Below are 27,637 nucleotides of genomic sequence, written 5' to 3'. Positions count from 1 at the left end.
TTGACAAGTCTGCTGGTGTCATAGCTGTACACTAAGCACAAGTCATGTCAGTTGGTAAAAATGAGTAATAGTTTCTATGCAGAAAGTGATTTAAATTTGTTGTGCATCATGCTGATTATTTTTGATATTGATGACTTGTAATGTGAAAATTGGAATAATAGATCAACCATTATCAGAGAGGCAGGTGTAAATCACCATCATTTCTGTATAGTAAAGCTCTATTATTGAACACTTGCATAGAAGGTGAGAAGATACCACTTTAGAGCACATTTTGATTAATGCTGTACCATTAACACAGAAGCTTGTACATGCCATTTATGACTTTTTTATCACTGAATAGATTTTTCCAGGCTGTACGATAAAAGTGATTGGAAAGAGCTGATCATTAGAATCATATTATGTAGCTGATATCAAAGTGAAAAGTCTGATTAAAGTTTAAATTGAAATACTGATAATTGGTATACCATAGTTTAAATGAGGTTTACGTTTGGATTTGGATAGCAGAGATCAGTCAAAAGCATGAAATAAGAATCGAGGAGCCATGAATGTTTTCTGCAGAGAAATGCTGAGATTGTTCTGTGGTTCTTTGCTTTCCTTGAGTTGAATTACTTGATGGTGTTCAAAATACACAATTAGCCCCAATTTTTTTTTCCTAAAGAATTTTTCTAAATTATGCTTGTGAACAACCCATTTTGTATTGTCCATACTGAGCTTTTCAACGCAGAATGAGAGAGGATTATTCCTCTTATGTTTCCACTAGGGGCAGCATTTTAAACCAATTTCATGGAAGCTCTTTTTCACCTGTTCTTTGTAACTTAATGACAGTAGTTTTAGTTTACTGAGCCTGAATGTCCATAGGCATGCGTTCCTGGAAATTGTCCTGTGAATATGGAAGTATAAACAGTCTTTCCAGCCATATTGTAAACAAAATTTCTACCAATTTCACTGGCAGTGGAACTGAGTTATCATGGGCCATCTAAAACCACAATGTCTGACTTTAGTCAGTGAGGTTCCCTTCCTGAGCTCTTTTTCTAAGGAAGATGGGCTAAGCTGTCCATTGAAGGTGCTTTCTCCACTGGCTATCAAAGAAGGCTAGGTTAAACCAGAAAGCTGAAGTGTAGTTGGTTGAAATGAAAGAAATCCCATCTCATGTGTTTTATTTTGCAAAATGATGTTTGAACATCTGTATTGTCTTGATAAAATAAATACACATGAGAAAGTGTGAGAAAGTTACAGGTTTGATTGTATACCTGGATCAGAAGCTACCTTTTTGCTCATATTCAATCCTGTAAAAATCTTTGTGTGCCAGTTCTGAGTTTGGTTTTCATGAAGTTTCTTATACAAAATACTGGAGTAGCTAAGCACATAAAATCCAAAACATTTGGTTAAATTTTGAGTGTGATCTTTTCTGACTGGGAACTCATGGTGAAAGCAATGAATAATGCATGCCACAGTTGCAGCGGTAATGTAAAAGGTTGGAGAGGACCATATTGGCCTTTTGAGTATACACTGTCACATTAAAGTCGTGGTCTATGTTGTTTGCAAGTTTCAAAGTCTGATTGAATAATTGTGCAGCTCGAGAAGATTCCATAAACTCTCCAGTAACACCAGATTCCCTTGTGAATCTTTTCTTGGAGAAGCAGCTTCTATTTCACTTGTGGACACATAGATCTTAAGTCTAATGATGCATGAAATAGTGGTACACGAATCCACACTATTCCTTTAAAGTGACTTTTTTTACTCAAGAAATTTTGGTCTGTGGGTTGTAAATTTAAAACAGCAAGTATTTAATCCTGTAGAGCAGAATTAAAATAGGTCATCCAAAGTGATGGAAAATACAGTCACATATGCACTTCATAAGCCATGTATACATAGGCATGGAAATACACACAGTGGGGACATTTGTGCTATTTTGGTAGAATAGGAAAGGAAGAAAAAGCTGATAACACATTTATCAGCTCTTAACTATAGATAAATTTTCCACTGCAAAACTGAGATTACAGATGTCAGTAGGCACAAGTATGCATATTTACTTCATATTAATATTTACAATTTGTTGGGGTTTTTCTAAGTTATATATATATGACATTAAAGAGCACATAAAACCATACAACTAGTCAGCATGCTGCTGACATTGTAAAGCTGGGATATGCACCTGTCAGTCCTTTCATGTCATACTGTTTTCTCAATAAAACTATTTCTGTGATTAAGAATTGATGTACTGCAAAAGATGGTAGGATTTTGTCTTTCCCAATTATAAGTAAGATACATTTTAAGTTCTCAAATCTCCAAATGTCTGTGCACAGTATAACTATATTTCAGTGAATGATTAGGTCTAGGTAAAAATAGTAGTATATAAATAGATCCTAAATTACAGTTAAATTTATAAATTTCAATTCAGAATTGAAATGCAGATTTGAGATACTGGTCTAGAGAGCTATGGAAAACAATTTTGCAATTACCCCACTTTCAACTATGTCTTCTAAAATAGACTTATAAATGCCATTTTCAGAATCTTAGTCTACAAAAATATTGCAGTGCTGTATTATGTTACTATCCAATTCAAGCCTCCTGTACTGAGAGTACTATAAATAATTTTTTGTTAGAAAATCCATTAAATATTTGAATGAAAAGAAGATAAAATTCTATCTTCCAAGACATAACTGTTAGAGTGGTTTTTCATTGTAATATTTAACTCTTTAAGTGCCAGAAGCATACCCAAGCCATGTGTTCACTCCTGTAAATTTCAAGTTATTTGGGACAAATTTGATTTATTAGCTGTCTATAGGAAAAACAAGTGATATGGCTCTAACTATAGGCTGTATAATCCTATCATCTGTAATCATGTAATGATTGTGATCATCATTTCAAAGGCAGAGTACCAGAAGAAAATAAATAACCGTATTATAAAGATTCTCTAAGTCGCGTATCATCCCAAAGAAATGGATATTTGTGCTTAGTAAAGACAATGAAATCAACCCTCTTTACTTAATCTTCAGAAAAGTCCTTATGAGTAGGTTACTGTTTTATGAGGAGGGAAAGGCAGGAAAAAATATGGTAGGAACATAACTGAGACTGTCAGGAATTCCCTATTACTAAGTCCTGGGCTCATTCCTCCCAGCTGTTTTTGTTTTCTCCTGCATAAGGCAGGTGTGTTTCTGTGCTTACAGGCTGTATCTGGGAGTCATGTCACTGGAGTTTGACATAGCCGTATCTGTAAATTGGATCTGCAGCAGCTGTGCAGAGAAAGCATATCCTCTTCCCCAGAAGTGAAAATGGAGTTGCAATATAATTCAAAGACCATTAAGTCTCTGGAAGATGCCTTTGTAGACCAGGGGACGTTAATTTGTATAGTGTCAAATGGTATAAAAATATCTTGATGAAAAGATTTTATTTCTGTGATATATCGGTGTTGTACCATTGCCAACAGAGACTTGTCTAACAATGTAAATGGTTTTTTAAGTGTTTGTTTCCATCCAGGGTTCTTTCAGCCCAGGCACTTCCCAGTCTCATTGTTCCTTTGTTCTAGCGGATGTACAAAGCACTGAGTGTTTTGTTTTCTGGACCAGATAGATTAGATAAAGTCTGAATTTCTGAACTTCACCTTCTAGGCACGCAACTTTCTTCTTTGCTCATGCACCTTAGAAGACAGATTACCCAGGACAGTAAAAGTGCTTCTAAAAATGCAGATATCTTTTTTGTCAAATTTGGCAAATAATACAGATGGCAATGGTGATTACTTTTGCAGGACTAAAGAACAGTCGACCTTGTCCTAAGTTAGTCAGAAAGGGTTAAACTTCTTGATAGTTATCATGACTGTTCTCTCAATGTCAGTCAAATTAAAACTTTTTCAGCTGGCTGTGTGTCTGACCATATATAGTGCTGGAATTTATTTCTGACTTCCAAAGTCTGACCTTTCGGATTAGAACAATTGCCTTCAAGGAACAAGATTATACCCCCACTATTCACTTTTGCCAACATAATAGTCTTTACTGGCTTAGTATATATTATAGGTGGAGCTGGTAGTCAAGCCTATTGTTAAGATTTCCTGACACTTTTCATTAAAACCTCCTGTTTCAGTTGCTGTAATTGGGTGAAGTTTTAACTATTTGGCCTGAAGTTTGATGTGCTTGGTCTTTAATGTTACTTTCTTCTTTTTCAGATTTAAACAGACTTACTTTGGCCTTTAAGAAAGCGGTCAAGAAAAGATAGTTACTTTTATTGATTGATTTTTTAAATCAATTTGTTTAGTTTTCATCTCTTTTTCTGAAGAGCACTAACATCTTTGTGGTCCAAAGGAAGAATTTGAATCTAAGCAGAGACCTGGGTTCAAAGGGACACAGTGCTTTCTGAGCCACAGAGAGGTTGAGGTTGGAGGGGACCTCTGGAGGTCATCTGGTCCAAGCACCTGGCTCAAGCAGGGCCACCTGGATCTGGTTGCCCAGGACCATGTTCAGTCAGTTTTTGATTGTTTCCGAGGAAGGAGATGCTTCCTTGACATTCCTAATGTATTTGATTGACAAAGTATGCCACCAAAACTTGGCACTACTCTGTTCTCAGCAGAGCTTTGTAGGAAGTGATTAAACCTTCCACATCATCCAGAATTTGAAGAAAAAGCAGCTTAAAGGCTGCTAAGGCTCTCTTACTTATGTATTTGTAGGTGGGAGGTAGGTTCAACTTCATCCTTGCAGCCTTTACATTGCATTTTTAACTTATATGATTGACATTTTTTTGTCTTCTTTGTTCAGGGAAACAAGCAGCAATGACTGTATTGGAAAAATAGTCTGGTTCTTCTGTTTTTGAGATGTTCATACAGAGACCACAGTTTTCAGCCTGGATGCACCTTGCACTACTGGTCTGATGCTAGGAAAGAGTAGCACAGAGTGTACTCTTGTGGTAGGCAAATTTATTCCTGAATTGTTGGGAAACTTTAACGTCCCAGCTTATGAAGGCTCGATTTCACTGCTTTGGGTTGTTTCATGATATCTTCTTAATAAGCATTTGCTTAACCTTACTGGAAGACATAAATGTCAATACCTTAGTACATCAACATGTAGTACATTTTATTTTGTGCTTTGCATGAAGTCTTGTGAGTGAGGAAATGCACCTGGAGTATAAAATCAACCAGATTCTTTAGGTTTGGTCAGTTTCTCTTTCCTTTAGAGTGTATCTTATTTCACAGGTGATTTTACTGGAGAGTTTCTTAATAAACAACATAATGAATGTTGAAAGTTTCAGAGAAGTAAGCCCAATATTAGTTCCTTAGAGTATATCCAATGTACTGTTTGGGTTTTTTTGAATTTTTATGAGCAGAACTACAGCAGAGCAGAAGCATGTTGTATCAGAATCTGAAGTTGTTGAAGCTAATACTAAAAGCAAAAGATTATTGCCCTTAAAATTGTATAAATGCTCATACCCTGAACTGATAAAGTGTTTAGGGTGAGTGCTAGGAAATGAAAGCTGTTGCTGCCATCTATAAAGCCACAGTACACTGAGGCACTGAGTATAATTTACTGGGTTTACATGTTTGCTGTTTCTTACTAAAGTTGTTACAATTATACTATCAGCAGATTTCCAAGCTTGCAATATACGTCCACAGTGGAAGTGTTTTGCTATGTGTATGTCTGTGTGAGTGTGTACAAATACTGAAAAGTAATATTTCTGAATTCTTCAAGACTCTTGTAGACTGGCTTCAATGTACAGTGTTTATAAATAGAAAGAAAAAGCTTTTTGAAAAGTATTGGCAGCATGATGATGATAAAGGGAGAGTTTTGGAAGATTTCTTGTGCTGCTGTGTAAAATTTCAGATAATGCCAAAGCAAGAAAGGGTTTATGTTTTCTGCTTTTTTTTTCCTAACTGCAGATCCCTTGCCACCATCTCGTTTGGAAATTAATAAGGAAAAAACTACATTCACGAGCTTGCAGGTTCAATGGGATCCTTCCTCAGGAAAGGTGGACATGTATAACCTAGTATTACTTGATCGTGATAATAAAAAGATACAAGAAGTCTCCCTACCAGGAAGAATTTCAAAAACAGAAAATACATTTTCCAGTCTCATTCCTGGGAATAAATACAACATTGTCCTCAGTGCTGTTGCTGGAAATAAGACTACCCCAGAGCTTCATATAAGTGGATCCACTGGTAGGACTTCTTTTCCTGAAGTTCATCTGAATAAAACCACTTACAGTATTCTGTACTTCTGCATTTTGAAATTAGCAAATTGGTATAATTCTTCTACATGGCTATATATATATATATTTATGAAGTATCTCTTGATTATAAATAGAAATAAAGTATGAATTTCTGACTGACATAAAGAATTGTTTGCTAAGAATAGAGTCTCATTTTTATTTATATTTGGGGTTGGGTTTTCAGTAACCCTGAGGAAACCCAACATATTCCAAGATTAAATCTATTTAAAATAGCTGAAATGATGGAGATAACCATTAGGCCTTAAGCATGTGTCCTTTTTATACCAACAGTGCCATCTCCTGTGAAAAACATTCAGGTCAGTGTCAAGACAGACACTATCCTTGTTTCGTGGTCTCCTGGCTCTGGACATGTGGATCATTACAGGCTGCTGTTGCTGGATAATCGTGTGCCAGTTCATGAGATTCACCAGGAAGGCTCCCTTACCTCCTACACCTTTTTAGGACTTACAGCAGGCCACCTGTATAACCTCTCTATCATAACCCAGGCTGCAGGATTGGAGAGCAGCAGTTTTCAAACAATCAGGACAGGTATGATTTCAGAATTCACCACAACAAAACAAGAAGCTAAGGCCATAACCTAATAGCATTATAGGACATATTTCAGAATAATATGTGATTTGTGTTCCAAGTTAGAGACACCATAAGCTTATTTAATTCCCTAAGTTACCACTGCAACAACGTAGAGGCTAAAATGAAAGTAGAAAAAGTGTGAAAGGGAAGCAGAAAAAAAATGTAAAGTAGGTTAAGAATTATAATATCAAATGGTGGTTTGGGTTCTTTGGGGTTTTTGTTTGCCTATTTGGTGGGTTTTTGGGGATTATCAAGATTTTTTTCTTTTCACAAAGAAATACTGATTCAAAGAACTGGAGTTATAGATTTTTTTTTTCAGGAACATTTTTCGGGCTGGAGTTCTGTGGTCATAGAGATAATGATAAGATGACATCCTACTGGAGTCCAATGGTTAAAACACTTGTGTAGGGGAAAAAAAGGGTCATGCCTTCGCTCTCCTTAATTTCTGGGAAGAGTAAGATGCAATTTCTTTTACAGAAATCTTATCAAATATGGTGGTTTTGCATGGGAGGCAATTAGGGAAGTGATTTTGGAAAGTGATGTGAACTGTGACCAGTCTTCACTGTTCAGCAAAATCATTCATACTCCATTTCATATAACAATTGAAAATCAAAACTTAACTAGGGGAGTTTGGGAGGCAGCAGGTCTTACATGTTTTGTGGTAGTTGTATTTTATTCTCTTTCTTTTCTTTTTTTAGCCCCAGCTGAAGTCTTAGATTTGATGGTGACTAACGATGGCAGTTTAGACGCTTTAAAAGTTAAGTGGAGAAGACCTTCAGGAAACCTCAATTTCTATAATATCACTCTGTCTCATCTTGGATCAGTTAAAGAAGTCAAAAGTGTGCAGCCACCAGTCACAGAGACACAGTTTGACAGGCTGACTCCAGGACGTCTGTATCAGGTTACTGCCCGCACAATCAGTGGTGAGCTGTTCACCGATCGGATGGCAGCTGGGAGGACATGTAAGTCTTCTGCTTCAGTAAGAACATTGTAACTAATTTTTGCCTACACTGGCCTTGTAGCAAATCATTGTAAGAGACAAAATTATTTGGATTCCAGGCAAAATGAGATTACGAGCACAATACTGTTTCAGAAATACCCCCTGCTGACTCTGTGGCAACAGTTAATCTCACGGCCAAAAGCAGCTCCCGCATATCTTGGGAGCAGGCAACAGTCGTGAAATTTTTTTGGACCTTTTAGTTGAGTGAGTCTGTTATAAAACTGTTGCATACTACTGCACTTCTGACCAACTTTGTTGTCTTGAATTCAGCTCAGCATACTACATAAACTGATTTACATTATGGGGAAGTGCGCATGTAGTCAAATTATTAACAGTCTTTAAAGTAATTTTGCAAGGTCTAGTCTTGTTCCTTCTTCCAAACAAATCTAGAAACTGAAAAAGATTACGTCCCAGATTTCTTTACTATAAACAGTGTGGATTAACAAAGGCATGTGGCAGCTGAGATAGAGCTGAGTTATGAGTTTTTTATGTTCTTTCAGAAGTAATAATTTTCTTTCAGGTATCTTTTGTATGAGTTCTGAACCTGAAAAATCCTTCATCATTCTCCTACAGCATTACTGACCCTAGAGGTGTGTCAACTCTTCCACACCAGCCTAGCCTGAGCAAAAGTTAGATGGTAAAAAATAAGGTCAAACTCAGTGAAGAATGCATACATAAATTTCTAGTAGACTCAGAGCCCAAAGGGAGAAAATGTGTGTAGGAGAGCAGATTATTTGTTTTAGTACATATCCATTGTCTACAATTAAACATCTCATGTGAAAATCACATCCTTGACATACCTGGCTGATACCACATTCTCAGTGCAGGCTGGAAGAGCCCTAGAAGTCTTTCATGTCCAGAAGGTACAAAGCTGGACTGGTTTATATGCATGTCTGTTTTGTTTGTTTAGCCTACCATTAAAGTCCTTTAAGATTACCATTTCAATCTAAAGGGAGAACTTCAGGACCTCATTTAACAGCACTGATCCCCAGCTTTGTGACCTAGACCCCATGCTTTCAAAGTTTGGGATTACAAATCCTATTTCCAAGGATGCTGATCATAAGCAATTCCTTCCTTTACCACAGACATCAAGAGCTTTGAAAACAGTCACTGCAGCAGAAGCTCTGTGGAGCAGAGATAAATTCCTACGTGAAGACTGACAGGTCTACAGATGCTGAAGGGATTAGGCTCTCAGGGTCCCTCTGTAATTCATAGAGAGAGCAAGGTCCCCAAGAACATAATACACATTGCTGTGTATTGAGAGGGTGCAGCAGAACCAGGCTGTATGTCGTAGTAAGAAATACAGACATCTCAGAGACTGAAACTTTGTGCCATTAGGGTATAATGATGTCCAGTCAGCCTGACAAGGCTGAACTTTATCTGTTGTGATGTAAGTTCATCTGTGCTTCCTAATAATACACTGTGTGCTTTTATCCATTCACTCAGAAATTGAAACACATTTCCCATATTCACTGGCATATGGGAGTTCTAGGTCTGATAGCCAGCTATGCCCATGGGAAGTGAAACTGGTGAGTATTTTGTGATGCTAGTAAAGAGGCTTCAATCCTCTGCTACTAATTGATCCTACTGATCAATTAAATATTAACTAAGCTAGATAAAGCATAAGAACATGATGCTAGCCTTGTAGTTATGTAGCTAATACTTGTGGATGGTCTCAGGGCTCCAGTGCTGATCTCTGAGTATCTTAGTATGAAGCTTACAGGTATCCTGTCCTCAGGGTCTGCATCTGTCCTCTAATCTCTGCTTGGTCTGGCTAATATTTAATTATTCCATGAAAATCAGAAATCTTCAGTGGTCCAGTGTGACCTGCAGGAGCATACAGTTAGTCAGGAGAAGGTCAGGCTTGTAAATTCAGGATCCTTGAAGTACAGGACAGGATGGAGTGGATGCTTTAATAGACCAGTGTCTTAACCTCAGTGCCTTTTACAGTTGGGAGGAATTAGGGCATACAAGGTGGAAGAAGCTATTTCTGTGAAAGAAGCCATTAGGCTTTGCATTTCTGCTGCTGGTATCTTGGGCTGATAGAGATTGAAGTTTGAATGTTAGCAGTGAAAAACCGATAATTTGTAAGTGAGCTTAAGTGCAGGAAACAACAGGGAACCTGACTGAAAACTGCAAGGGGCATCCAAGAAGTGTACAGGGGTGCCCTAAGATGGGTTGCCCATTTCTGATGGGCAGATGTCAGAAACCAGCAGGAAAATAAGTGAGTGGTTTTTGTGAGGAAGAGTAAAAATTGTCTTTAAAATGAAAGCCAACCTTTGCAACAAGCTAACTCACATTGCTCTAGCTAGTCCAAGTGCTCGTACAATAGCTGTGCTGTGAGACAGGTTTTGCCAGTACATTTACATCTCACCAGAAATACCCCACTTCAGAATTGCTTTTTCTCCTTCTCCAGTTCCCCAGAAAGTTTTGGAGCTGCAGGCCGGCGCTAGCGGCTGGCCGCGGTCTCTGCGAGTGACCTGGGTGCCCCCTGCGGGAGACTGGGAGAGGTACCACCTGCTCCTGTGGAACCGCTCAGCGCTGATGCTCAACGCCACCCTCGGCAAGGACAGCACCGAGTACCTCATCCGTGATGCGGGCCTCATCCCAGGGAGGGAGTACGGCGTGGAAGTCATTGTGGAGAGCGGCGATTTGCAGAGCAAGACGAGTTGCACGGGAAGAACAGGTCAGCATGCTTGGCCAGGCACTGTGAGAGTGCAAAGTGTTCAGCTCTGTGAGCAATGGAAGAGTACTTGGGAATCCACCAATTAATTTTGAATTAACAGTGAATTAATTAATTAATTCACTGTTAATTCAGTAAAAAGGAGCTTCCTTTGTAAACTACAGAGATAATTTTAGCAGTTCTGTGAAAACTTTCGGGATTACGTTTGTAGTAAATGTTTTGTTAGTGAAAGCTATGGGAACTATATAATGATTCTGTCATGACTCAGGTGTCACATTACATGTTCATTTCAGTGCTATATTTTATAGCTGATTGTAGGGCACCCTATAAAGGTGTTAAAGAAAGCACTCTAGGCCTTACTGTATTGTTCATCAGTATATTTCCTTGCCAGTCTGTGTAAAGAATATTAACCATATGGTGAAGGTGTATCTTAGTATGGCTGTCCTTTAACACCTCAGTTCTTGTTTTTGTGCTTCATAAAGAAAATGGGTTAGTCTTTGTTTCCAAAGGAAATCCATATACCCTGCAGGGACATGAGTGGAATTCTTTTGCAGTGTATTAGTCAAAGCCACATCTGATTTGCTTCAATCTTAAAAAATAATTCTTATATAATTGTTAGAATTTCTGCTCAGTGAATGCAGAATAAGTGCAATTCAGAGGAAAGGAAGACTTAGAGTAGGGATAACAGGCAAGGCACAAGGCTAACTTGACTGAAAAATGTCAGATAGGGGAGTGCCATTCTACTTTATCCTCACCCTTCCTGGGGCCTGCCTTTTCTACTATACCCTTACCTGTCATTCCCCAAGAACTTAATTTTGTTAATTTTGCACAAGAGCAAGACCAGTAGAAGCTACAGAACTGAAGCTTTCTCTGACTTGTAGCAAACTTGATCAGAGCAAGATACAGTCTCATCTTCCTTACTTTGACATATGTTGCAAGTAATTTAACTTTATGGTGTTACTTTTAATTGACTCAGCTAAGTGATTAAGAGTTGGATTTAGAGGTCTTTTCCAACCTAAGCAATTCTGTGATTAGAACATGGTCCATTTAATAATATCCAGCAGTGGGTATATCATGACTGTTTGATCCACAGTGAGGTGCATAATGTGTCTTTTATGAAGTACAGGTATTAGGCCCTGTTGTGACTCAGTTTTCTCTGACATTAACCCACAGACTTGGAAAGTGAGTTTTTTTTCAATGTGGCAGAGACAAAATCAGATCAGGGACTATATTGGGCAAGACATGCTTGCTGGGTATGCAGGCACAGACACACATGAACACACAGAGAAATTCACTGATCAGATTCTTTCTTTTATGCCCCTGTGAGTTTGAAGTGTCTCTCAGCTTGACTTAGGTATAAATCAATGCAAAATCAATGTCACTCTGACCTTATAATTTGCATCCTTGTTTGTCAGACCTACGTTGTTGTAGGTCTGATTTATAGTACAAATGTCTTATATCCCTGTTCGGTGCCCAGAGTTCAAGAGGAAGTTTGCTGACTTCCCTGCACTTCCATTTGCACTAAAATATATATCCTGGTGTAAGTTTAAACCTAAGCATTATAGCCATAGTGCATTGCTGAAGTCTGCTGCTAACAGTCCTTTACTGGAAGAGGGGCACAAATACTAGATTTATAAGAATGGCTTCCTAGAAAAAGGTAAAGAATCTCCTCTTGATTGCAGATACTCTGCTGCTGTCACATTTCTGTCTTACAGAACACATTTCTTACAACAGCTTGAGATAGGGCATGTGTGTTCACCACATAGTTTTGTTCTTGTTGTTATATCTGTGTGCTTTTCCAGCTCCAGAGCCTGTTCTCCAGCTCCGTGTGAAGCATGCTAATGAAACTTCACTTAGTGTCATGTGGATGACCCCTGTTGCAGAATGGGACAGCTATGTGGTTTCCCTGGAAGTCAGTGAGCTCCCTATTGTAAAAAAAGGACTTGCAAAAGAAGCTAAGGAATTCACTTTCACTGACTTGATACCTGGAAGGAAATATACAGCAATCATCACTACCATTAGTGGGACTTTAAGCAACTGGACTTCAGTAGAAGGAAGAACAGGTATCATCTTGTCGAACTGTTTTAATCTTTACTTCTGTCAACCATTAACAATTTTCTTTTTGCTTTGCAGTGGACTTAATTAACTTGGTGTCTAAATCTCAAAAGTCTTGATCTTATGTTTGTTTCCTCAGTAAAAAAGTTACATGTCTGAGTCTCTAATTTCTGACTGTCAGTTATCTTGCTGTATTTATTTAAGACTTTTGGAAAATAGATGTGTAATTCCTGGCAGAACAGTTTTCTGAAATATTATGTCATATCTAGTCAATCTACATTAGCACAAGATTCCATTTAAGAAGAGCCATTTTCATTGTGTATTTTCAGGAGGGTCACTTCCTTGATGCAAAGCATCCATCATCTAGGAAAAAGAGAAACATCACCACACAGGAAAATGTTACTTTAGGGGGAACATTCCAAGGTTGACCGACACAAGGTCACATATGTGAACTTGAAGATGTGTTTCTAATCTTTTTGCTCTTCTGATTTCAGAATATGTGTTTGTTACTGAGGATGCTGACTGTGTCACAAGGAAGGTCCCATGCTTACCCCCTGCAGGGTGCTGATTTTGTGCACACGTGCAAGTTTTAAACCATGCAAGTTGCTTTACTCTGCTAAAGCACTGACTTAAACATTCTCCAGTGCAAGTAAAGTTTTAAAATGTAGCTCTGGCCTTGCACAGCACAGGGAAAAATAAGCTGCTTGTGTTTGAATCGAAGCATTCCTAGGGTTGATGGTGGTCCTTACTTAAATTTTATAACTCCTTCCAAGGCCTGAGAAGTTTAGCTTATACTTTTCCTGTTATGTTATTAGATAACTGGAATTTCACTTCCATCTGACTTATACCCCTTTAGGGGACCTATTCAGCCATAAAGGTCCCACTTCACTAGTATGAGTCAATGCTTGAAAACACATCAGGCACTGATAGTGTGTCAATATTACATTCAAAGTGAGTTATAAAGAGCAAACATTATTTAGCTAGAACACAGGTTTTAATAAGTGTTCCAAACCTCTGAATCTTCCTTGCAGCAGGACAGCTTAGTAGGCTTAAAAATATTGCTGTAAACATGACAGAAGTAGGTCTTACTTGCAAAGAGCACTGAAGTGAGCATTTAGCACAGAAATATGGCATTTTAGTGTCTTGTTGGAGCTAACTATATTATGAGAACATTATAAAACTGGAAGGATTTTTGACTGAGTTTTTTATCAACTTTGCTTTTTCTTCAGCTTTGTGCCTAACTTTCTAGCTTTTGTTAATGATTACTAAACCAGTACTATGTGTGCAAAAAGGCTGATAAAAAACAAGAGTGGAAGAGTGCATTCACATTTTATAAAGTTAGAGTCTTCTTTATTTCAGTTGTGCTTGGTCATGTAAAAAGAAATCTTTAGAAGTAATTGTATTTCCTTGCTTTGACCAAATATTGTCAAACCAAATTAAAAAAGAGGATTGGGGGTGAAATTTGTGCTACATATTACATTCCTTTGTTATTTCTTGATCCTTTTTGGTCTTGCTAAGTTCATGAGCTTATGCTTAGATAAATGTTATGTTTGTTTAACAATTCATCTTTTGATGCTGTAAAAGTTGTTATCCTGCAGATCTTCTTGCATAAAGAGTTAAACCATAACCATGCATTTCCATTATCCTCAAAATTAAAGGGTCTGACACAGCATAGATGACTGTGCCTGAGGTATTCTTCAAACAAGTTTGCCATTTATTAGAAATTAAAGATTGGGAATGGGAGAGGAAAGGGAAAATTAAATGCACAGACTATATTTGAAGTAGTCAGCAAAAACCCTGAATGATTTCCTAAATGGATGGCTTTTATTTAATGGTATTTATAAAATGCCATCTCTTTCAGTTCCTGGATCTTGAATAATTTTCATCTGTCTGAGAAAAGTTGTGCTAAAGGCTGAAAGACTTTCTGTGTCTTAGTTAGTTTCCCATAGACCACATCCCAGACAGGAAGCAGTCCCCAGTTAAAGTATTTTTAGTCCTGTTGAGTCTGGCTGCAAATTGGAATGTTCTTTTGATGCACTTCCTCAGTGTGACTAAACTTGCGTTCTTTGGGGGATTCTGTTTTGTTTTATTTTGTTTCTCCTCAGTAACAGTATGACGATTTCCTTTCCAGTGCCAGCCCAAGTGACAGGTCTGACTGTGTCAAGTCAGGGATCAACCAACAGCTTGTTCACCAACTGGACAAGAGCATTGGGAGATGTAGACTCATACCAAGTGCTACTGATTCATGAGAATGTTGTCATTAAAAATGAAACTGTTCCCAGTGAAACTAACAGATACAATTTCTATGCCCTGAAACCTGGAGGACTCTATTCAGTTGTTGTCACCACTGTCAGTGGAGGGATATCTTCAAGGCAAACAATTGCAGAGGAAAGAACAGGTAAAAAAGAAAGCACTCCAGCACGCTTTTTGATAGTTGAATTCATCTAAGAGAGTGGTCTTGTGTTTAAGCCACTACACTGAGAATTCAGAAAAACAGGAGTTTCATCCGTACAGCTCCAATATGTGCACACTGGCTGTGCAGATTTGTGTAAATATAGCTTTAGAGAGCTAACTGCTCTCACTGCAGTGGGAACTGTACAGCAGGATCACTCTGTAACAAAGACAAAAATATGCCCCGAGAGTAATGAACAACTTTCTGGGCAAATCACTCCTTGGAAGGGACTTTCTTGTTCCATTGGCTATGTGGTGGTGGTGTAGTATGATTGCTCCTTACTTATGTGTGCCAAGAACCTGCCTAAAGGTTGGTGATTCACCCATAGGGTGAATTTGTGTCTCAGTTTCTCACAACTCATTCTTTTTCTTTAATCCAGCATCAAAGAATGTCCACCAGGGCTAATTAGTTATTATGAGATCCTTCTGTACTTCATAAACAAGATTTACTGTTGCATCAAATTCTTTAGGTTTAAAGAGTCATGAAATGTAATACTAGTTCTCTGGATATTTAGAGGGAAAATTTGGCAACATAGTGCAATTTTACCCATTATGTGAATTTGGCAAAGGCATTTTGCAGTTTTCTGCAATGTTCTCCTTGAAAACCACTATTTTCAGGTGAAAAGGCAAACAAGCCTGAAAAAAAATGGAGTAGAATAATACCAAAAGGCTTAAAGTAGAGTAGTTATTTTGTAACAGCAGGGAGGTGGTGGGAGGCGGGGGGGGGGGGGGGGTGTTGACTCTGCCAGCTGTTAGCCAGCCCCTCTGCTGAGACAAGTAAGTTCAGTGCAGCAGAGTCCGTTTAAAATTTGGAAGTTCATTATGTCTAAGTTCTGTCCCTGTAAAAACTGAATTTTGTACCTGAGTGATGATAGTACTGGCAATGTGAAGCCTTTGAGCTCACCTTGCTGGCTTGAAAAACAAGTGACATTCATGTTTTGTCCACTAGGCGTCAGAAAACCCACTGGAAATGAAACATTCAGCTGTGGGCCTCAGCCTCTTACCAGCCTCACCAGTTATTGCCGTTACTCAGGAATGGCAATTTGATAGGATAACTCAGCTTCTAGAATTTTAGAAGTGCTGGGATCGGGCCACCAAGGACAATTTCCTCCACTGTATTTAAAAAAGGAGATGAATGTTGCTGAGAGGCAGTCAGTGCAGAACTTCTCAGGAGTCCCAGACTTCTTATTTTGCAGGGGATGGCATTACAGGGATACTCACAACAATAAGAATTGGCTAGTAAATGCATTTTTTTGTTTGCTTTTTTCCTCTGTATTGCACAGTTCCTTCCAGTGTGACTGGAGTAACAGTAAATAACTCAGGTCGGAGTGACTACCTCAGTGTTTCTTGGCTGCCAGCTTCTGGAGATGTAGACAGTTATTTGGTAACACTCTCTCATGATGACAAGATTGTTCAGACTCTCACCATTTCCAAATCATTCAGTGAATGCTCCTTCAGCAGCCTTACTCCTGGGACACTTTACGATGTGATGATAACCACCAAGAGTGGAAAGTATGAAAACCATTCCCTCAGCCAGGAACGAACAGGTAAAGAGAGGCTCTGGGCAAGTACAGTCACTGTAACCATTTTTATGTTGGTAATGGCTGATGTATAGCCATTACCAATGATTTATCAATATCTGACCAAACTGGGATGGATGACTAGGGATTGGAGGGGCAAACCATAAAATTACGGCTTTATGGACCTAGTTTTATTCTTGTGCCCCTGTTGCTCCTTTATTTCATGCAAAAATGCCTTAGCATGAATGAAGGTAATGTCAGTCCTTATGAGTCAACAGAAATAATGTGTCAATTTTGGCTCAAATGTGTTGTCCTGCCCTTAATGCCTCTATGTGGCCCTTCAAGTATATCCTGCAGAGCATCTCCTCAGAAAGTTACTCAGGCACTGAAAGAACAGAAAAGGATAGGCTAATTAGTAAAATATTAGTGACATGTCAAAATAATGAGTAACATCCATGTCAATTGGTTTTGGTAATGTAACATACATCTATGGTTTTGGTCATGCAATTTTCAAGGATATTATAACAAGAATAGAGAAATCTCAGAAAAGGATGCAGTAGTGATGGAGAACCTTTTAAAACTTTCTCAAAAGTGGAAAAAACTAAAACTTTACACTTGGTAGACCAGTAGAACAAATGAAAGATTGTAAGGGGTGTTAAAATAGCAAAGAGTATCAAGTTAGTGCAATTTTAGTCTTCTCGTGATCTAAGTGAAAATCCAAGGAACAGCCACAAAAGGACAAGAACCAAATTTTGGATCAGTGTTTGTCTGCGGAACTCACTACACTTACAAAAATGGAGCAAGTTCCATAAGACCAAAAATTAGAAAGGCAAACCATTTTATTGTCATAAGATGTAAAGCAACCTGGAAAGTGCAGATACTACTTTATTACTTAAAATTACTTAAATTACTTAAAATTACTTAAACTTTATTACTTAAATTACTTTAAAAAATTGTTGGGTTTTTGCAACTTCCTCACAAAAGTCTAGTAACTACCACAAATGCAGGTCTCTGCCACAACTCTGGTAACTTCTGGAAATTTCTGCTTTTTTTTTTATTCTTTCAGTCCCTTCAAGTGTCCAGGGACTCACTGTCAGCAATTCAGCCAGAAGTGACTACTTGAAGGTGTCTTGGTTACATGCATCTGGATATTTTGATAATTATGAAGTGACCATCAGGAACAACAATGATTTCATCCAAACAAGAAGTGTCCCAAAGGATGAAAATGAATGTGTGTTCACCAGTCTGGTCCCAGGGAGGCAGTACAGTGTCACGGTCAGCACAAGGAGTGGGAAATACGAAACTAGTGAAAGAGTCTATGGCAGAACAAGTAAGTAAGCACCCTGGAAACATTCTGAGACAACCCAGGGTATTTTTATTTACCATACCCAGGAACAAAAATCTCATATGGTTTTTAACATAAAATGTTGACTGTGACTCTTTGAATGTGTATTATTTCAAATAATACAAGAAAGCAGTATTTAGTTTATTACCAGTGTTTAAGTTACAAACAAACAAAAAGGGAGAGACCTGGTCTGTTAAATTGGAAAGCTAATCTTGAAACATTAAAAGCAAAAAAAAACAGTTGTACAGTTTTCCACATAAGCTTAGTATTTATCATTAAATTATGCCAGAATGTACTGAACGGTTTTCTCTGGTCATGGAAATATATAGGACAGAAGATAGACTAGACCTCAGTCTATTCAAACTACCCCAGGCGCTGGAATTGGAGAGCATGGGGCAAGAGAGGTAAGGTGGCTAGCTGGGAGCCAGCAGGGATCTGGGTGCAATCTTCACCTTGCACCATATGTGAGTTAAGAAGCCATGCTGAGAAACTCAGTTTATTAACAAAGATGTAGCATAGGGCAAAAATAACTCACCTGTGTCTGGCACAAGTTGGAAACTGGATTGTGGTGCTGCATCACACAGATGGATTGCCTTGACTTGGCACTAGCTCAGGCCTCTTTTCTCTGTCTTTGTTGTACATGCAGATCTTACTCAGTTTTTGTTGGCTAGGTGAACTCCCTGCAGGCTCCATTATTATGTATTTATTATTTTTATGCTGATAAATTGTGGACATCTGTTCTGAAATGGACCTTCCAGTGTTAGATGGGGTGTAAACCACCCAAATAAGTGCAATCTACTGCTTTCTCAAGGGAACTACATGAAGAATTGTAGCTCAGAAGGATGACTTCAGAGCTGCTAGCTTTTTGCTGTGATCTGTTAGTAAGTACTGAGAAGTTTCCCATTTTTCTTCTTACTTCTTCAGTGCCGGAGTCAGTGAAGGAACTGACTCTTAGTAACAGAAGCACAGAAGATCTGCAGGTAACATGGTCAAAGGCTGAGGGGGATGTTGATAAGTATGAGATTCAGCTCCTCTTCAATGATATGAAGATCTTCCCACCCATTTTCCTTGGGAACACCATTGAGGAGTATTGGTTCACAGCTCTGACTCCAGGACGTCTATACAAAATTCTTGTTTTGACCATCAGTGGAGATGCACAGCGTGCTACTTTCATAGAAGGCCTGACAAGTAAGAGATAATGTGGTATTTAAAATATGTTTAGGCTTTTCTAGAATGAACCACTCAAAATCAAGGGTGAGCCATGATTATATTCAAGCTTATGTAACACTGGCTCAGAGACAGCAGATGTCATTGAAAATCACACTAGCCAACACCCATGCTTAATAAAAAAGTGTCGCATTTACTAACGCTTGATTGTTGGAAGACAATCTGATTTGTATTGAGATGTCAGCATTTAGGTTTCTGCTATTCCCATGCATGCCAGTTGTTTGCTTAGTGTCTCTAGTTAAATCACTTAGTTATTTTACACCTCTATTTACCTACCTGAAGTGAATGATTGAGATAATGATGGAGAAATTACTAACTGAGGGTACCTAAAGAGCCTTCATTTTTTGAGGTGATTTTAAGACATCACATGGACAAGAGGGAGATTATACATAGAACTGTGTTTCTAATAATCCCACACAAATGTTTACAACTTTACTTGTGTTTACCCATGAATGACATTATTTGTACCTGTAAATGATCTTTCTCTTTTGAGTCACTTCTTTGTGGCCATAAAATAGGTAGAAATTAGGAAGCCTGAGTCAAACAGGAAATTTGTGAGCAGGTGCCTTTTTGTTCCCTGTTTTTTTCCAGTTCCAAGCAAGGTCCGAAACATTCATGTGTCACCTAATGGCATGACAAACAGTCTGAAAGTGAGCTGGACCCCTGGAGGTGGAGATGTTGATTCCTACACAGTGACTATATTTCAACAAAGCCATCAACTTGATTCTCAGAGTGTCTCCAAACACATCTCTGAGCACATGTTTCACAAGTTGGAACCTGGGGAGCAGTACCGGGTGGTGGTGCGATCTAACAGTGGCACCTTGCACAACAGCTTAGCTGCTTTTGGGAGAACAAGTATGTTTTTCTTGAGACAACGAGAAAGTTGTATTTTATCTTCCCAGAGACTGACCCTTGTTTGATAATGTTTTATAATGTTTATGAATGTACCATAGGGCATGGGTACATTCCTGGGTAGTTTTTATCTCAAAGCATGAGTCATGATGTTGGCATAGGTCTGTTAATACCAGTGAGATGTGTCATTTCAGTAGCTTTACCTGGATGAATGTGCATGGAATTCTAGTCCAGCCCAGTCTCTTCCTTCATAGGATGAATGCAGTTCCACCCCTCTCATTTCCTATGCCTGTACCCATCTGACACATACATCCACTCCATGTAGGCAATTATTGTGTCCTAGCCGAGCCTATTGCATGGTCAAGGCTTGTTAGACAACATATTGCCCCAGTGTCCAGGGTGTCAGAACATACAAAACAATGCAATACCTTGTTTTTAATGTATCCTCTCTCTTTAGCACTTGCATTTGTTATCTATGGCCTTGACTTTTGTGCAGCAGCTGCTGGCTAACATTTTCTATTTTGGGCTACTATTTTGCACCAATTTACCACTTCTTTATTTTTCATATTCCTTTCTTAACTGTTTCAGTCAGCTCATTTCACTCTCCTTCTCCATCTTTTCATGATAGTCTGTATATATCTGTTGCTTCTCCATTCCCGGTTCAGATATCCATGATATCTGTAACTTCATAACTCTGTAACTTCATCTGTTTGAATTTATGTCTAGGAATTAGTTGTTTGCATAAACATATGCAGAGACATTTGTTTTCCCACAAGTGAACCTGAAAATATATAGAGTTATGTTCTGTTAATTACTTTATTCAGATTTGTGTATTGAGTGGTCTGTATTTCACCTGGTAATATCCTGCCTTTAATTGTTGCTTCCAGTTCCAGCCGCTGTCCAGGAATTATTAGCCCATCATGCGTACAGCAGTCATTCCTTGTTAGTGACCTGGCAGAAATCTCCTGGTGTAGCCGAAAGATATGACATTCTGCTCTTGAATGAGCAAGGAATCCTCCTGAGTAACAAATCAGAGCCAGCTACTGCCAAACAACACAAATTTGAAGATTTACTAGCTGGCAAAAAGTATAAAATACAAGTTTTGACAGTCAGTGGTGGACTCTTCAGTAAGCGTGCAGAAACTGTTGGCCGAACAGGTAATTAGTACATCTTGGTTTACTTATGTTTCCCTCAGTCAGATATCATTAAATACATGAACCATCTGTATATTTTGATTCTACAAAGATTCTGGTAAGGTACAGACTCTGGATGTTTATGCATCATTTTTCCTAATACATGCTTTGTATGTGAATCTGAACTTTATTATCATAATAATGTGACCATGGTTCATAATAAGGATATTAAATCAAAATGCTGAATGCTTCCCTCTGTCTTTTGTGGATATACCTGAATGCTTTATTGTCATCAATTTTTTAATTCACAGTCTCAAGGTTCTTAGTGTGGGATTTGATGTGAATACACACTTCTAAACTCAAGGCCAAGTCTTGCTTGCAGTCTTTACTGATTTATAGCTTCTTGTAGAAGCTAATGGACAGTTCTCTGTAAGCATGGTCTAGAGAATCAGGCATTCTGGAAAATAAAAACACTGTATTTGAGAGAATCAATGTCATTTCATACTTTCCTCTTGTTTCTGATAGTTGCTGTTGATATTACTTAACTAACTACTTGTGGCTTAATTGAAATGTGTTACAGCCATGAGTTTATTAAAGGTTCAACTTAGTGCCTAGATTCTGATATTTACTCTTACCTTCTTTTCAGTTCCAGCAGCTGTTACAAATCTGAAAGTCACAGAGAACACCACTGACCGACTGTCCTTCAGCTGGACCACCTCTCAAGGAGAGCTTGATTCGTATGACATCTTCCTGTACAATCCAGACAAGTCCCTTCATGACAGGATTTCAGGAGAGCAGCATCTCCAGCAGTGTTCATTCCAGAACCTGCGTCAAGGCAGGATGTATCGAATGGTGATTGTTACACACAGTGGAGGCCTCGCTAATGAGTCATCTATCTATGGAAGAACAGGCAAGGACATCTAAGAAAGCTATCTGTCACCAGTGGTGCTCATGGGGGATACCAGTGAGCTGGTCTGAGTCTGATGCTCATACTAGATTAGAGCAACTATTAAAAGTATCCAAATTGGCTCTAATATGTAAAAGCATTAGATACATAAAAAGATAAATTCTGAATTATGTAGTTACAGCAGGAAAAATGAAGTGAAGAGCCCTGTTCCCAGGAGCTCATGTCAGAAGAAAGACATCCCAGTGTATGCTCCCTAAGCAGGAAAATGGCTGTCTCCCATCCTAAAAGCAATATTGGCCTGAGTGGATAAAGCAAAAAGCAAAACAAATAGGGTTAATGGGATAGCCAATCTACCAGAGAAATAAAACTTGTTTCTCATGGGAAGCTCTGGCTGCAGCTCTGTGCTTGTTCAGCCACATGTGGGAGGCAGTTTTCTAAGCAGCTCTAGCAGCTGTGGCATTCTGTGAAACCTTTCTTTATTCTCCTGCGGCACCATATAGGAGCCCATCTGTGGGACTACGTCTGCACAGTGGTACAGTTTTTCAGCTACCTCAGAAATGGATGGTTCCAAATACTAACTAGGAAAAAGCTGCCTCATATTTGCAAACTATCCATTGTAAACATTGCAACCTCTTTTGGTAACAGTGGCAGTTCAAAACAATAAAGGAAGCTACTGAGATATGCTTTATGCTTTTCAGCCAGCTGTGGTGGCTGTCTGGTTTATAAAATGACTGTCATTACAGGACAAATATAAGGTCTGCTTGACCTTTTTGCTTCTTCTCACCCAAAGGATGTTCTACATAAAGTAATATTCATTCCTCCTTTTTTTCAGTACCAGCCCCAGTTGTTGGTCTCAAGGCATCCAACCGAAACATGACAGACAGTCTGTGGTTCACTTGGGGTCCAGCAGCAGGAGATGTTGACTTCTATGAGCTGAATCTTTACAACCCAAATGGGACACAGAAAGAAACTGAGCAAATGAAAGATCTGGAAGAGTGGCATTTCCAGGGGCTCATTCCTGGCAGAAAGTATACTTTGGTTGTGGTGACTCACAGTGGTGAGCTGACCAACACAGCAAATGCTGAAGGAAGAACAGGTATGGGATTTTTTTTTAGTCCCATGTGTTTGAATTCATTTGTTCACAACTATGCAACAGACTTTTTCTGAGGGAGGATTTATTATAAGAGTCATTGAAGGTATAAAGATGAAGGATAACCTTAAGAGCATTAAAACAATGGAATGTGAAAGAAAAGCAGTCAGCACTGTTTTTCTTTCAAAGACTCGGGAATATGTTACAACTGTGAAAGTCACCATCATTAGCACAGGTGCAGTAACTGGCTTTGTATATGAGATAATACAAACTACTTTGTGATGCATGAAGGAAGTAATCCATGTTTCATTTTATTTGTCTTGTGTAAAAATTTGTTAAGAATCTCTTTTTCTTCTCTCCTTTTTCACCCCCTTTCTGCATAGCACCCAGCCCTCCTAACACTGTGTCATTTACTGATGTTGCAAACACTTCTTTATCAATCACTTGGCTGGGTCCTCCAGACTGGACAGACTATGATGATTTTGAGGTGCAGTGGCTTCCAAAGGATCCCCTCACAGTATTCAATCCCTACAGCAGCAGCAAATCCAAAGTACGCATCATCTATGGCCTGCGACCAGGGAGGCTCTATGAGTTCAGTGTCAGAACTGTCAGTGGCGGCAGCTGGAAGACATACAGCCAGTCACAGTCTGCAACTGTGAGAACAAGTAAGTAAAAATTTCTCTTGCACCCTAACACTCAGCTGAAGAAGATGCAAAACTGTAAAATATTACCAATTCCTTCTGCAATCAGTAATTTACATTAATAAATTCATGAATGACAGTGATGAATTCAGCTAGATCCTAAGCTCTTGCTGTGTGCAAGGTCAGCTGTTTAAAGACTGATAATGGACATACATTTATAATCTTCACATCCAGAGTCAAGCTGTTTGGTTGCAGAGCCTAAATCACTCAGTTTCAGGGGTAAAATAAGGCTGAATATCCAAACTTCTCTGGTGGTAGTATATTGAAATAATCATGTTTCTGAATGATAAGACAGGAAGGATGAAAGAAACTGTGCTGTGCTAGATTTGAGACTGGAAACAGTGTCTTACTGCTCTGCATTTCTGCCCATGTCTGTGAATCTGATTCATCTCTAGCTGTCTCTAGCAACTTCAGTAAAAGGCTGATTTGAAAAAGTGACATGAAGTTGTAAAAATAACCAAGTAGTGGCAAATCCTCATGTTATTTGGGGTGGGATTCAGCTCTAAATTGACATCTATGTTTAGTAAGCTATATACTCTTTAATACAGCATAATAATTAAATTTTCTCCTGTACTTAATCACTTAAATGTAGATGCCTGCCATCTGAGACTGAAATCCTGTTTTTGTTACAGGTTACATGATATAAATGGTGCTCCCATATTACATGGATGAAGCATATTTCTATGTTATGTTTTAGTAATATGGACACATCACATGCTGCCCAGGAAACCAGATCTGTCATGAGATGACAGTATCAGTATTTACTGATATAAGTGACCACATGAAGCCTCCAAATAAGTTGTAACAACTTTCTAGAAATCCATTTCTTTGTGGTGTTGCTGTTCATGTTAAGACTTCTTCAAGTAGGACTGAAGTAATTTCCTTGTTTTCAGAATTAATTACTGGAGCTTCACAATGCTAATGGGGCGGATGTCACTAGATCTGATTTCAGATGGCTAAAATGAGTTAGCCTTACATAATAATCAGGCAGCACACATTTGCAGGATAACTGGGAATTCTGAGTCCCAGCCTCCTGTTCTGATCTGATGGTTGATGCAGAATCTAGGAGCTGTAGTGTGAGCAGACAGTGTGTGACACCTGTCCCTTTTCCCACTGAGTTTCAACTTCTCAACATTTCTCTAGAGCCAGACAAGATACAAAGCCTCCACTGTCGGCCCCAAACCTCTACTGCCATCGCGTGTTCCTGGACTCCTCCTGATTCTGACTTTGATGGCTATAGCGTTGAGTGCAAGAAGATGGACACCCATGAAGTGGAATTTTCTAAAAGGATAGAAAAAGACAAATCTGTACTTAATATTATGACCCTTGTTCCCCACAAGCGATACCTGGTGTCCATCAAGGTGCATTCTGCAGACATGACGAGTGAAGTGGTTGAAGACAGCACCATCACAATGATTGATCGTAAGTGCAATTCAGAGTTGCCCTGAAGACAGGCACTGAGCAGCAATAAGCAATTGCTCGTGTTGCTTAGGCAGTAAAAGGAGTCCTGAACTCCACAATTGCCACTGTGTGGAGTGGTGGCCAAAGTAGACTGAACCCATTCTTTGGTCTCTGTTGTGACAGACCATGCAGGATTTTGACTATATTGCCTCTCATTACATTGCCAGACCCAATTATTTGGCTCATTCATTAAATATAGCCTGAGAAACATAAATACTTTGTCCTCATCATCACATGCCTTGTTTTCATCAGTTGTCTTCATGCTTGCTTCTTGGCTTTCTGCATCTGGCCATCTGTACCCCTTATTGATGGTAGCCATCCTCAGCACAAATATCCATCAATAAGGGCATTGGATTGTAGTACCACATTCTCTTTTGGCATCTATAGACTCTTTTGAGGTGCTACCTGGCCAAATCACCTGCAGGACTTTTACCTGAGGGAGGATCCAGATATCTATAGCATGTGCTTTGAAATAGATTCTTCCATTTCTCTACCCATAGGCTGCTGAGTGGAATGTATCAGTAGCATCTGCTGGTACCTCTGCACTGCCAGGCATCACTGCAGTCAACAGCCTGCCACTGCTGACCCTAGAGCAGCCCCAGATTTTACACTACATCAGGATTCAGTGGGACAGCACAATGCAGAGGCCTGCACTGTTCCAGGGCTAAACTGAAAAATGAGAGGAGAGCCAGGAGTCCTATATTCAGGGACACCTCTGTAGCTGCTTTTTAAAACCCACGTTTGTGTGAAATGCTAGATCATAAAAATTATGTTTGCTTTGGGAGCTGTTGAGCTAAGCTAGAGTTCAATCACCAAACTGCCTTCTCCTTTGCCCCTCAGTTGCCTTTTAATCTCCTTCCTCTATCACAAAGGATACTACAAATCCAGATGTAAGACCTAGTTATTCATGTCACAAGAGGTGAGACTGAGTCCTGTTTGAAGGTTTACTGATCATGTTTATTCTTATTTGGTTTATGTTCATGTTTGTTTATTGTCACTTATTTGTTTTGAACACTGCTGCTCTCCCAGACCCTGGTTAACACTGGAGGCCCGACCTCAAGGGAGCAAAAAAAATTGCAGCTAGACTTCATAGATGTAAGAGGTCTAGCTAAAAAGCATAGAAATGTGTGAATTTTTGGATCTTTTGGCATTCTAAAAGCTTTTGAAATTTAGCCTTCTGCTTACAGTTTTTATATGTTTCCCATAAGTGCAATATAGTTTCAGTACTACAGATTTTTAAAAGAATCAGTAATGTAGATCCTTAAAATCCCCACCTTTGCTGCACTTTCTTCCCTGTGAACTTCACTTTCCAATTTACTTCTACTGTGTCAATGTTCAAAGTATAGTTTTGTATCATACAAAGAACATTTCCTATGGAGATTCTGCAGTCAGTCTAGAAAATGGTACTCTGCAGTTGAATGTTCTGTGTAACGCTGGCTGTTCCTCTGGAAAAGAAAGCAGAAATATATATGCTTGAAATAGGTAATGTCTATAGTATGTTAAGTGGCCTCCAAATGCTTGGCTTAAAACTGTTGTTTTCAGCAGCTACAATTTCTGCTTTCATAGGCTTGACACGACTTTAATGCATTTCCATGTGGGCTTCTGCAGGAATTCGTACTGAGGAGGTGTCGCTCCTATTATGGTGAACACACTGCTGGCTTGTTTCATCTTCTGGCAGTTTCACTGTGGGAGGTGAAGACACTTTCTTGATTGCAAAGAGAGTAGAATCAGAGACTTAGGTCCAGGCAACCAAGATTTATTACAAATTGCATTTTCCTTATTAGGTCTAGCTCACAGCAAGTACATGGTTAATGCTTTTTCTCTATTTTGTATTTATTTTTTGTTTATTTAATTGTTCAGGTCCTCCTCAGCCACCTCCAGATGTACGAGTGAACAAAAAAGAGGTGCTGGTTACCAAATCCTCCATCAACTTTACTTTTAACTGCAGCTGGTTTAGTGATACTAATGGAGCTGTGAAGTACTTTACTGTGGTTGTGAGGGAGGCTGATGGTAAGTGTCATGATTTAATGCTATTCTCTCCATAGCCAATAAAATTTCCATGGGGAAGTACATCCCTATCACTGCACAGCAACAGGGTTTCTCCTCATCTAATGGCTGAGTGTCATACAGGTTTTGGATCTATACTTCCTCCCTAGCCTGAGGATATAGAGAGTCCTGTTGTCAGAGAGTCTGTAGCAGCTACAGAGCTCAGAGAGAAGCAGTACACTAGATTACACTGTCATGTATGTTCAGACAATTTTTGTAGTCAAAGGCTTATGTTGGTTGCCATTGCCAGTGAACACAGATCCGTGCCTTGCTGTGCACAGATTTTGAAAGGTAGTTTAAATGTTAGGTGTGAACACTAAAAAGCAACCCCTTTGGAGAGTCTCAGTAAACCATGCTGAGAAGCCACAGGTCTGCCAGGTGAT

The 27,637-nt window shown here is 39.0% G+C and overlaps 1 protein-coding gene across 5 annotated transcripts in view; it reads left to right on the top strand.

The window, feature by feature from the left end:
• The window catches only part of PTPRB (protein tyrosine phosphatase receptor type B), a 62,717-nt gene that overhangs the window by 16,765 nt on the left and 18,315 nt on the right, over positions 1-27,637 (top strand). For 4 of the 5 annotated variants that reach the window (XM_059472812.1, XM_059472813.1, XM_059472815.1 and 1 more), the window contains 16 exons: positions 5,864-6,142; positions 6,484-6,741; positions 7,482-7,745; positions 10,200-10,469; positions 12,269-12,529; positions 14,653-14,919; positions 16,256-16,519; positions 17,559-17,822; positions 18,762-19,025; positions 19,656-19,919; positions 20,804-21,073; positions 21,696-21,959; positions 22,789-23,052; positions 23,430-23,711; positions 24,891-25,169; positions 27,069-27,218. In XM_059472812.1, coding sequence (XP_059328795.1) covers positions 5,864-6,142; positions 6,484-6,741; positions 7,482-7,745; positions 10,200-10,469; positions 12,269-12,529; positions 14,653-14,919; positions 16,256-16,519; positions 17,559-17,822; positions 18,762-19,025; positions 19,656-19,919; positions 20,804-21,073; positions 21,696-21,959; positions 22,789-23,052; positions 23,430-23,711; positions 24,891-25,169; positions 27,069-27,218 — 4,164 coding nt within the window. The remainder of the gene's footprint in view (positions 1-5,863; positions 6,143-6,483; positions 6,742-7,481; positions 7,746-10,199; positions 10,470-12,268; positions 12,530-14,652; positions 14,920-16,255; positions 16,520-17,558; positions 17,823-18,761; positions 19,026-19,655; positions 19,920-20,803; positions 21,074-21,695; positions 21,960-22,788; positions 23,053-23,429; positions 23,712-24,890; positions 25,170-27,068; positions 27,219-27,637) is intronic. The other variant, XM_059472814.1, reaches the window with a different exon arrangement.

This window comes from Ammospiza nelsoni, chromosome 5 (genome assembly GCF_027579445.1).
Source record: "Ammospiza nelsoni isolate bAmmNel1 chromosome 5, bAmmNel1.pri, whole genome shotgun sequence".
Classification (NCBI taxonomy): Eukaryota; Metazoa; Chordata; class Aves; order Passeriformes; family Passerellidae; genus Ammospiza; species Ammospiza nelsoni.
Note: the sequence above shows the minus strand (reverse complement) of the source record. Positions and strands in the feature narration are given on the sequence as shown.